The sequence below is a fragment of the Mixophyes fleayi genome, chromosome 9, assembly GCF_038048845.1.
Source record: "Mixophyes fleayi isolate aMixFle1 chromosome 9, aMixFle1.hap1, whole genome shotgun sequence".
NCBI classification, from domain to species: domain Eukaryota; kingdom Metazoa; phylum Chordata; class Amphibia; order Anura; family Limnodynastidae; genus Mixophyes; species Mixophyes fleayi.
In genome coordinates, this window is record NC_134410.1 from 56,459,860 (window position 1) to 56,472,063 (window position 12,204).

The following is a 12,204-nucleotide window of genomic DNA, read 5'->3' on the forward strand; positions in this document are numbered from 1 at the left end:
TCAATCAAGATTCAATAGCAGTATTTCTACATCAGGTGCATATACTTATGTCCAATAATTGTGTAGTGATGTGACTTGACAATGGTAGTTATAAATGTAAAATTCAGATTAAGTATCCATGCTCAAAAATGTAAGGAAGTGTCAAACACATAAGAAAATAATATCTTGGCAGTGTCATTAATAAATGCAAAATCCACTTTTTTCATATAAAATGTAATTCAATAAAAAATACCTCCACATCTGTCATTTATCGCTTTATATATCTAATGTGAATCTTCTTTCCTGTAGTAGTCCAAATGCAAATAACAATAAGAATGGATATTATTATAATAAAACCGAATCTACTTTATTGACCTTAGACAGTCAGCTGATGGGCATTGTATTATTTAAGTCTTCTATATTTATTTATTAGCTTCTGTCTAGTAGCAAAGGATTTAAATGGGACGCTTTTCCTCAATAAACTCAGCTATAGTAGCATTTTCTCAGGTGTCACAACATATTACCTTCTGCATACCAGCTATTTTCTTAGTGTAAAATTTAAACCGTGGATAAAGGCTCTTTTACATTCACCTTGCACTTTTGGCGAACCATTTCTGAGTGGAAAAGACAACCAAAGGTACCAGCCATTCTTTTCGTACACTGATTTAAATTCCAAAGCTACTGTGAAAATAATGGACTTATTGCTCCATTTTTTAGTTTGTTAACATTTGGACTTTTTTTTTTTTACCGAAATAACAGTCTTGCCGATTACTCTTGACTAAGGTACCCGTTTGTGGTGACATTGAGGCTGACCTTGGAGTCACCTCCCCCGCTGCCGCATTCTCCTTTGTCGTACCACCATTTGTTTTTCAATTTGTCCAAGAGTCCTTGCTCATTCAGTTTTAATACTGCCAGGTTAACAGCATTTCTTGAAACGATAAAACATAACTTGTAAGAAAATGTACAAAAGGCTTTTAGGAATAGAGTTGTGCGAATGTTTTTAAGTCTGCTTTGCAAATTCCTTTGCAATTTTCTTTTGCATAAATAGAAACTTTTTTTGCAAAAGCTCAGTGCACAGCAAAGCTCAGAAATATACAATATGAAATGTTTTCACGAGATTATGGGGAAATTTTTACAGTTTCGCCACAATTTTAGGAAAAAGGCAGTAAGTACAAAAAATTGGCCTATTGCCATCAGCCAGTTTTCAGTAATCTGCAAAACATCATGCCTCTGATTATTTTGACAATTTGTTTTATATCACCAAAAAGCACCTGAATTTCACGAAATTCAGCGAAAAATCGCACATCTCTACTGAGGAAATTTAAATAAGTAAGAAAGGAGCACAAGAGGACAAATTGTCTAGCGTTTCACATAAGCTATAAAATTAACGACAGCAAACACTAGTTTGAACATACTAAGGTGGCTTGTGCTGAGGGAGGGGCGTATTATACATAGACTAGAAATGTGCAGGATGGGGGGGTGGGGGGTAAACCATCTTTCAGAGAATTAAACATAAAACACCACACCATGCAATTAACATTCAGCACATATGGCAATTAAAAGTGGCTTTTGACAATTAGATTAAAAAGGCCATTAGATTGTAAAATTAAAGTTGAAACAAAAAGACACACAATACAACACACAAACAAATAATTAAATAAAAAACAAACAAACAAAAAAAAGGAATTCATACCATTTACCATCCTGTAATGTTAAAAGTGTAAACCATGTTACCTCAAACATCCACAAGAAAGTAAAGAAAACAACACAACACATCAGGGAAGGTGGAATACTATAACAACACAGATATTGTTATATTATTCCACCCACCTTAATGCTGAGCCTTTTGGGGTTGCCACTCCATATCCTTTGGAGTCCAAATTTCCTCCGACTTTCATGGTATCACATGGCTTTCTCTGCTCGATGTATTCATTCATGGTGGATTCCAGCAGAAAGGCAAATTTTCCTTTAGACTTCCGCACACGGGCTACACCATCGTCGGTAGTTTTGGTAAACACAGATGGCTCTGCTGACTTCATGTATGACCACATTTTCTCATAGACTGCTATCTTCGATCGCTGGCAGTAAAAAAAAACAAAAAACAATAATTTCAAGAGATGTTTCCCCTACATATATTATCATACTCATACAACAAAGATGCACAGGTTTGCTTTAGAATACAGCTATGTTTATATGCTGAGAAGAGGCACCTTTTTTGTAAGTTCAGCAAACTTGCTCTGTACAGCCATCATGTGTGTGGACTGGATATTAGGGCCTCTACAAGCAATGATGGAATTTATGTTAGTTAGAACTGGATAGGCTAGGATTTATTTTGATTGCTTATTTAATGCCCAACCAGACTGATGGATCTGTATCTGTTCTACCCAAGGAGAAGGCATCTGCTACCTATTCCTGCCACAAGTTGGTGGAGAACGTTAGAAAGCACTATAAATGACAGAAGTAAAAGTTGGGCTGGAAACTATTATTTGTATTTTGGGAAAAGTGGTAAAAATGGAGGACATATTCAAGGTCTTGCTACAGGATACAAATGATCACCAGGAGGCCATCACTGTGCAGCAATTGCCCTTCTAGGAGAACTGAAGAGAATCACATCAAGAATAACAAAACTTAAAAGAGGCAGAGCAACAGCTGACAGCTTCCGCAGCTTACATCCTAAAGGTAGGGAAACAGACATGAGGCACAATGGGTGAGTCAGAGGAATGGGGAGCAAGTAGCGGAACAGGGGATGATGAGAGGGGAGAAGATCAGGAGTGAGGGTGGTATATTGTGAGGAACAGGTGAGTATTGAGTGTCTGTTTGAAGGTGCACAAATTAGGGGACAGTCAGATGGAGCATGGGAGGTCATTCCAGTGGAGGGGGCCAGCCCGGGAGAAATCTTGGATTATGGAATGGTATATAGGTGATCAGAGTGGAGGAGACTAGACGGTCATTGGCTGAACGCAGGGAACAGGATGGAGTGTGAATGAAGAGGAGGTTGGAGATGTATGGGGCAGTGGAGTGGGATAGGGCCTTGTAGGTCAGAGTAAGCAGTTTGAAAAGGATTCTGTAGGGGAAGAGGAGCCACTGAAGGGCAAGGCAGAAGAGGAGCGGCAGGAAAGGAAGATGAGTCTCGCAGCCGGATTAAGTATATACCTGAGGGGGGGAACGGGAGCGGGGGAGGCCGGTAAGGAGAAGGTTTCAGTAATCAAGAAGGGAGATAATGAGAGCATGGATAATGGTTTTCGTAGCATCCTGAGAAAAGAAGGGCCAGATGCGTGCGATGTTGTGGAGTTGTAAGCGACAGGATTGGGCTAAAGATTGAATGTGGGGTGCAAAGGAGAAAGAAGAGTCAAGGGTGACGCCCAGGCAGAGGAGTTGAGAAATGGAAGAGATGGTAGTGTTGTTAACAGAGATAGAGAGATCAAGATGGGATGAGAATGAGTAGGGAGGGAAAATAATGAGCTCAGTTTTAGCAATGTTAATTTTGCGAAAGCGTAAAGACATCCAAGAGGAGATGGCGGAGAGGCAGTTAGATACACGAGAGAGGAGGGGGGGATATCAGGAGAGGAGATGTATAGTTGAATATATATAGAGATTATATTGGAGACCGAAAGAGGCAGTGAGATCACCCAGGGAGGTAGTGTACAGTGAGAAGAGTAGAGGACCAAGAACTGAGCCCTAAGGAACCCCAACAGGGAGGGTGGAAGCGGGAAGAGGAGAAACCAGAAATGGATACAGAGAAGGAGCGGTTGGCAAGGTAAGAGGAGAACCAAGTGAGGACAGAGTCAGAGAGGCCGAGAGAAGAAAGGTTGTGCACAAGGAGGGGGTGATCAATGGGTTGGAGGTTGCAGAGTGGTCGAGGAGGATGAGCAGAGAGAAGTGACCCATAGATTTAGCTGAGAGAAGGTTGTTGGTAACTTTGGCCAGGTCGGTTTCAGTAGAGTGGAGGGGGCGAAAACCGGATTGGAGAGGGTCCAGAAGGGAGTTGTCAGAGAGGTGCCTAGTGAGGCGGTTACAGACTATCCTCTCAAGTAATTTAGAGGCATGGGGACAAGCGAGATGGGGCGGTAGTTACCGAGAGAGGAGGGGTCAAGATTGGGTTTTTAGAGGCTGGGAGAGATAAGGGCATGTTTAAAGGAAGATGGGACAATGCCAGTGGAGAATGACAGATTGAAGAGGTGAGAAAGAAAGGAGCAGGCAGTGGGGGAGAGGGAGTGAAGGAGAAGAGAGGGGATAGGATCCAGGTGGCAGGTAGAAAGGGGAGAAGAAAGAATAAGGGAGTGGATTCATTACCCGAGGTAGGGTGGAAGTAGGACCATTGTTGGGTGTTAGAGGAAGGCGGAGGAATGACGGAGGCAGGAGAGTGATCCAAGGAGGAGATGTCAGATCTGATGGCCTCAATTTTGGAGGAGAAGAAGAAGGCAAAGTCAGTGGCAGAGAGAGAGGGGATAGGAGGGAGGGGAGAGGAGAGAGTTGAACGTGGCATAGAGGTGGCGGGGATTGGAGGACTGAGAACAAATCAGGGACTTATAGATTGTTTGGAGAGGGAGATCTGTAGGAGGAGAGGATAAATTTGAAATGGAGGAAGTCAGCCAGGGAGCGAGATTTCCTCGAGGCGTTCAGCAGCACGAGTGCACTTCTGAAGGTAGCGGGTGAATTTGGAGTGCCGGGGTTGGGGAGTAAGGTGGCGTTGACAAACAGAAGAGGCAGGGATGACAGCATCCAGGGAGGTGGTTAGGGAGTGGTTATAGAGGGAGGTCGCCTGGTAAGGGCATGTCAGGTTGGAAAGAGGGGAGAGGAGAGTTTCAAGAGAGGAGGAAAAAGAAGTAGGGTCAAGAGCACCAAGATTGCGCCTAGTGAGGGTAGTTGTAGGCGGGTGTGGAGCAGGGGAGGAGGATAGGGTGAAGGAGAGGAGGTGATGGTCAGAGAGAGGGAAGGGAGAGTTAGAAAAGTCATAAAGATCACATTGATGAGAGAATACAAGGTTAAGGGAGTGACCAAGACATTGGGTAGGGGAAGAGATCCACTGAGTGAGACCAAACAGTGAGACACCTGAGAGAGACCAAAAGCCTACGTGCATATGTCCCTTCTCTCCCCCATTCAGCCCTTAAAATCAAGGTTGGGAAAAACTGTGATTATCTGCTGTAATAATTATTACTTGCCATTAGGGATGTTCCACAATCATTCACCGGTTCTCACCATTTGATTTATAATATGCGGGACATACTAATGGATTTCTGGATATAGCAAAACAAGGGAGTGCAAATCCGTCTATACAAAAGCATTATTGAGCATGTCTCATTGATGCAGGAGAGGATAGCTGCTATAGTACCGTTAGTGAAAGGGCATATGGACCAGGCGCAACAGAGGGTGTACAGCTGGAATGTCCAAATGCATACTTTTGCCCCTGGGGAGTGTTTGTTTTAATCCCCACTGCAAATCTGATGGACACTGGAATGATAGTGTCTTGCTTTTCCAAAGGAAAAATAGCAGAATTTATGCTTTGAGCTCAAATGTATGAAGTCAAACATTTTCTCATGACCAATAGGGAGATATTTCAGAAGATGCCAAGCTAAAAGGCAGTGATTCAGCATGACATTGGTACTGAGCCAGAGGATAAAGTTTACCTAAAGTCCTATAGAAAACCTGAGCCTAGGTGAGAGACTATTACCTAGAAAATAAAATAGATGTTGTATTTAATCATTATTGAAGAGTCTCTCAGTGATTGGTAAACCTTCAAACTGGACAGGAAATTAAGCTTCTGTAATGATTTCCAGAAACTGGATAGCATGTCCAAAATGATGTTTACCCTATGTCCCATGTGAATGACCTTATAGTTACTGAGAACAACACTTTGGGCCAGATTTACTAAGCTGCGGGTTTGAAAAAGTGGGGATGTTGCCTATAGCAACCAGATTCTAGCTGTCATTTTGTAGAAGGTACTAAATAAATGAAAGCTAGAATCTGATTGGTTGCTATAGGCAACATCCCCACTTTTTCAAACCCGCAGCTTAGTAAATCTAGGCCTTTATCTCTGTTTAACAAAAGGGTAATGTCAAGTGAAGTTAGCAGACAGGCAAAATAAAAAATGGCCTTCTCTGAAACTGAGGAGGTTCCAGTACAATGTGTTGCATTTTGAATAATAGAATAAAAAAATGAAAAATATAAAGAGCATCCAATGATTTATGTGAGCAAAAAGCTAAAAGGATCATGTAAAAAAATTGTCATTGTAGAAAAAGAAGATTGCCAATGAAATGGGCCTTACAAACGCTCGGGTATTATCTGTTAGAGAGATTGTTTAAACTAATTACTGACTACACCCCTGTAAGGTGGAAGTGTGCAAATAGAGAAGAATGGGCATGATACCAGGTAATTCCTGGCTTTACAAATGTTAAGTTCATTACACATCCCTTACCACAGCGGAACACAAAAGGTGAAGCAGAATTTACAGAAAGAGCATATTTCTGTGAGAGGGCATCTGCATTGGTATGTAGCAGACTTGTCATATGCTTGACCATGAACCGGAATGACTGTAGACCCAGGAGCCAAACGGAAATGTTTGAGGTCACTTCCCAGTTGGTTTCCAACCACCATAGGGATGTCATGAGCTGCAGCGGTAGGCCATATCCTGGCATGAAATAGCAGTCGGACGCGTGCTTTAGTTTCTGTGCTCTGTTATTATCCTTGTGGCATAGATGTTAGAGGGTGTAGGGAAATCCTCCAACACCAGGGGGAGCTCTCATATGATTTAAACTGGTTCACTTATATTTTTATACATGCTTCCTGGTTATGTTATTACCTATGCTAGTTCTAGCTAGTAATTAATTAGCTGTCTCCTGAAGCTGATTGTCAGCACTATCCTCCTCTGTCCTGATTGGCTCTTAGTACTATTTAAGGCAGTGGGATCTGAGCCTCACTGCCGGTTATAGCATCCTGTTTTCAGTTCTGCTGCCTGCTACCTTGTTCCTGTGTTGGTGTTTCTAACTCTGATTTATTACCCGTGTATGACCCTTGCCTGTTTCTGGACTCTGAACCTGTGCTTCTGACCCTGATCTATTGCCTGGACTCTTACGCTGCTGTTTTGCCTGTGACCTCTGACCTCGGCTTGTTTACTGGTTTCGCTGTCTGCTGCCGGCCCTCGACCCTTGCTTGGATTCACTCTGCTGTTTGCTCCTACACACTATCGCTGGGTTCTCCCAAGTCAGTGCACATCTCACGACCCTCTGTTGTCTGTGGTCAAGTCTGTCCCCACCACTAGGGGCTCTAGTGAACACCAGACTTTCAAAGCAGACTCCGGGTTTTGTCGCACTGGCTGGAGGGGTTCCTAACAAGGGGAGCATGATTGGTGATCAACATAGATTCTCTACCAAGGTGGTAGTACCATAGGGCTTTTGTAGACCACTTTATAGCCAAACATTCTTTCTCTACTGTTTTTCAACAATGTTTTCTGGGGAGAAGCTTACGCTTGAAAACATAGAACCAAATTATGTACTCCTTCTTGGCTTTACAAAAATACTGCACCCAAAACCATACTAGATTAATCTGTTTGGAGAAAGAATCTGTTATTAAAATCAGGAGCCTGCGAAACAAGGAATGAGTAAAGGGAAGAATGAAGGAACTGCTGGAAAAAGCAGCATCTGTCAACTCAGACCAAACCTTAAGCTCAATGGCAAAGCAATTCAGAAAACTTCCGTAATACCCGGCCAATTGCAATTAAGTGCGTAGTTAGATTTCCATTCCTGCCTGAGCCACTGTTTTATGGCTTCTAAATTGGTCAACCTGTGGTTTGATCTAACCTTGACCCACTAGATATACTTTAGGTATATCAATCTGTGACAGATTTTACAATGTTTTACTGTTTACAACAGTCACATGAGTAGTATGTGGCTTCAGAATGTGATCCCTGAGATTTGAGAGTGTGACATGCATCCCAGGTAAACAGAGTGGAAATATTTTACACTAGAATAGGCCAAAAACAGTGACAAATGCTGTTTTCTCTTTAGTTATAAGGCATTAGGGGCACTTTCCATTGGTCAAGTCTAGCATTGTTAAACACTTGGCACATGCCAGATTCTCTGCCAGCTCAATGACCCAGCATGAAAACATGATATGCTGAAAGCATCTGAAGTCATTGCAAAGTTTAATTGACCTATGCAGTCACTATCAGCCCCACAAGGGTAACAATGCAATGTTGTGTGAGATGAATGCAACCCAGAACATAGTTATTCCTTCTTAACATCATCAGGCCTGTTTTCTTTGCTCAAGTGAAAGGCTGCCCATATAGGAACTATTAATTCCTTAACTTTCATAGTCATAATGGCTAGCATCTATGCCTTTGCTTGCCAGAGTGTAAAAAGATTTACATGATATATCTGTACCCCTTATCTTAAACCTGGCTGCTGAACTTTGTAACTCACTAGACCAACAGATTTAATGATCTCTTAGGTTTCTTGCCAGAAACCGAGAATATTAACATCTTGCGTGGGTAATAGAACTGATACCCAATCTCTTGGTTGAAAAGACATAACTATTGCCTTCCAACTATATTTTTATTGTTGTGCCTCTACTAAATGTTGTCAGATTATTGGGCCACTGTATCTATCCTCTCTTGAACCTGTGTCACAAACTGCACTAAATTTGTTTCCTGGGGTTATTTAGAATATCAAAAAACACTCTTAGTGATCTCCCATATAACAAATCTAAAAGGCTAAACCATACGACCTCCCAAAATACAAACCTAACCCATTCTTTTACTCTTGTGCTACTACGTTTCCCTAAATTGTTAATCTCATCCAAAATGATTTTCTAAAATAGTGGAAAATAATGGCCTAAAATTAATTGATATTATAGCCATGGCAGCTACCACCTTGACCAATTGCCCCTTTACTGCAACTATACCATCATGTTTCAGACATGGATACAAAGAACTTAGATCCTAGGCAGCCACTTATAGACTATAAGTGACACGATTGGTTGATATGAGCATCAGTTACCTACCCAAATCCAACAAACAAACTTTTTCTCCAACCAGCAAGAGAATCCAGAAGATTCCAGGTCCTGGACTCAAGGTACAATAGCTGGGCTAGGTCTAATATAGCTGGGACATACTGCAATCCATCATTTCTGTGGTGTTGGATACCTTCTGCATATGACAGTGCCACATTCAAAGACAACCTATATTTTTTTTTATTTATTGACTGCCATGGTTTCCTCAGTCATGTAACGGTGCATCCGAGTTATCTCCAAAGTAATGCTGGTCCTGTTGGTCATATGACTTTTCAGACAAGGATTGGAACGTCTTCAATCCATAACCAGAACTAGCATCTTCTATTCTTAGGTATTGGTAACGTGCTGAATCTACTTTTTACTGAGATGGTCCAAAGCATACAGTTGCATTTGATCCTTTTTCCTATTGTATATTACCTGCACTGTCATGTACAAAACTGCTGGGATTTCCCAGTGGAAATAACTCCACTATGAGTATTTCTCCATTTAATCTGGCAAAAATAAGAAGCTTCCATCTCACCTTGTACTTTTTGTGTATCACCAAGCAGAAATAGTGCCAGGATCCTGTAGTCATATTGCTTGACTGGCAGCCCACTGAGAAGCTAACAGGTACACCTCCATTTTGTGAGATGTTATACACTTTTGGAAGCAGGAACAGGGCCGCTCAAACTTGCCAGGTTATATTACCTGTTCTATGGTAGTTTCTTGCAATAGCACTTTAACCATGTTCTGCACATTTGATGAACTGCTAGGTGGTAATTGAAAACCAAGTGTCCTGAAGTACACCACTTTAAACACTATGTGGAATGGTGCTCTAATAATCACCGCTACAACTTTGTCTCTGCAAGGGCTTTAGCTGTTTTAAATCCACTTTCACATTTACAGTGAACACAATTGCAAACAGCAATTCCTACCCCTAAACTATACAGAGATCTTCTCTCTATTCATTGGCCAGCTATTCTAGTGTTGATCGCCCCACACACATTAATCAAACCTTATTTTAAGGTCTGTCACTACCCCTCCACCACCCTCCAGGCTGATCATTCCTGGATCAAAGCCTAACTTCTGGCCGACGCTTCATACAGCTAAATTTATTAGATCCAGTACACACTTATGTTGCCTATAATCTGCTCTTCACAGAGAGAATACTTTTGTGAATCTAACACCCACTCTCACAGTCACTCCGGCAGGCTGGGCTGGGGGGCACGGGGACATCTGCCCCCTGGGCCGGTCCCGTAGTGGGTTACCTTGGGCTGGATCATTGGGCCAACTGCATTTTTTTCCCTCTAAAATTGGCTGCTGAGTCGAGTCTTGCCCCACAAGTCAAAATTTGCCATCCCTCCCCTGCACAGCCATGTGGTAAACTTATAAGCTTTATTGTAATATAAACATAATTTCAAGGTGGCTTTTATTTAGTAGCATATAAGAAAACATATCTACTTACTTAGATGCTATAGATAGTGAAAATGAACAATATTAGGGAAATACACCTTTTCAAGATTATAACTTATTATACTCAATTGCTTCACGTGTGGGACCAGGAGGGACAATTATTAAGTTATTAATTGAGCTAGCCGGAGATATTAAATGCCTAAATCAGTTATTTAACAAAATTTCATGTTTGAGAGTCGACTAAGATTTGATCTGTATATATCTACCAAGACATGGAATTAAGAATCATAGATATTGGTTCTGGGTACAAGGATAATGAAATAGGAAATCCAGCACAGATCTATGACCATCTCATACCCTTTGCATCAACACAGCAAGAGAAGATGCACATGTCATTTCATGGTGCTCTTATTCAAAATAAAAAACTATTGTTTGTAAATAAAAAAAGGCCCTCCTCCAACAAATACCCTGCATATATGAAATCTTGAACGTATTTATTTTCTTAATTAAATGTAGAACAGCTGCTTAAAGTTTAGTAAATATTAACCACTGTGGTTATACTTTTACATCAATAAAAAAAACGTTCCACAAATCCCACTGAGAATCTCTACAAGTTGATTCACGGTTGATATTACTCAGCAATTATAGAATTACTTCATTATGAGTTATGTATTTCGACAAAGATGAAATACTTATGAACTCCCCTTTCTAAGCTGCAATATAGGACAGTGCAAAGTAGGGCAAGATTACTGCATATTTGCCTACTCTCCTGGAATTCCCGGGAGGCTCACGAATTTTGGGGAGTCCTCACGGACTCCCGGAAGAGTAGGCAAAGCTCCCGCATTTGCCGAAATTCACTGCAGTGAATGGAGGGGATGGGGCTTAATCGCATCATTAAGCCCCGTCCCCTTCATTCAATGTCGTGAATTTGGGCTTTTTATAGTGGGGGCGGGGCTATGATCACGAAAAACAGAAAACTGATTTTCACCCCTTGCATTGTAACATGGTTTTGTCCAGGAGATTTAAATAAGAAACTTCTTAATTTAAGTTCCTTATTGAATCAGGCCCTGTATTTGTAGAGATCAGCATTTGTGAGAAAAAGCATCTGATGATAGAAATATATGTATAGAGAATTATCAACAAAGCTAAAGCGTCTGTGTGGAAAAACATAATTTTGAAAAAAAACAACCCTCTAGGAAAAAAAATAGTGATAAAAGCAGTATTTGTATAATCAACCCCTGGTTTTTGTGAGTAAACCTGAGAAACTAACATATCCTTATATTACATAAACCTGAAGTGAAAAGGAGATATAGATTTAATGCCTGCATCTGTATAAATGTTTAATTCAGAGACTGCGATATAGGTCCATTCAATATATTATCGGAATCTTTAGAAATACTTATTTCAGAGACTGAATTATATAATCAATTTATTATATATGATCTGCATCGTTAGTGATATGGAATTCAAATACATATATAGAGAAAATAAAATGTACATATAACTAAGTGAGCAGTGGCTAAAGTATTTCCAAAGTAAATATTTTTATATAAATGAACAATGTTATCATGTGTCAGAGCTGTGCAACATGTGTGTGGTTGCCCCTGGAAAGTCTACAATCAGTAGACGAAATCCGTTGCCTAACATGCTTATATCTGGGGTAGGGCATGTCTTAGGATCAAATTTAAATTTCAGTGTACAAATAAGTTATAAATAATTTGTGTGCTACATGAAAAAACAGTCAGAATTTTGCTTATGTGCAAAATAAAAAAAATAATTTGCACCCCTTGCATTGCAACGTGGTTTTGTCCAGAAAACTTAAGTAAG

The 12,204-nt window shown here is 40.8% G+C and overlaps 1 protein-coding gene across 5 annotated transcripts in view; it reads right to left on the bottom strand.

Annotated features, from left to right (window-relative positions):
• The window catches only part of GRIA3 (glutamate ionotropic receptor AMPA type subunit 3), a 278,098-nt gene that overhangs the window by 17,762 nt on the left and 248,132 nt on the right, over nucleotides 1-12,204 (bottom strand). For 3 of the 5 annotated variants that reach the window (XR_012678877.1, XM_075184374.1, XM_075184377.1), the window contains exons 13-14: nucleotides 1,810-2,057; nucleotides 793-907 (exon numbers count right to left, since the gene is read on the bottom strand). Coding sequence is in view for 4 of the 5 variants with exons in the window: in XM_075184374.1 (XP_075040475.1) it covers nucleotides 793-907; nucleotides 1,810-2,057 (363 nt within the window). In the remaining variant the exon portion in view is untranslated. Of the gene's footprint in view, nucleotides 1-376; nucleotides 908-1,809; nucleotides 2,058-12,204 lie in introns of those variants that run through there. The other 2 variants (XM_075184376.1, XM_075184375.1) reach the window with 2 other exon arrangements.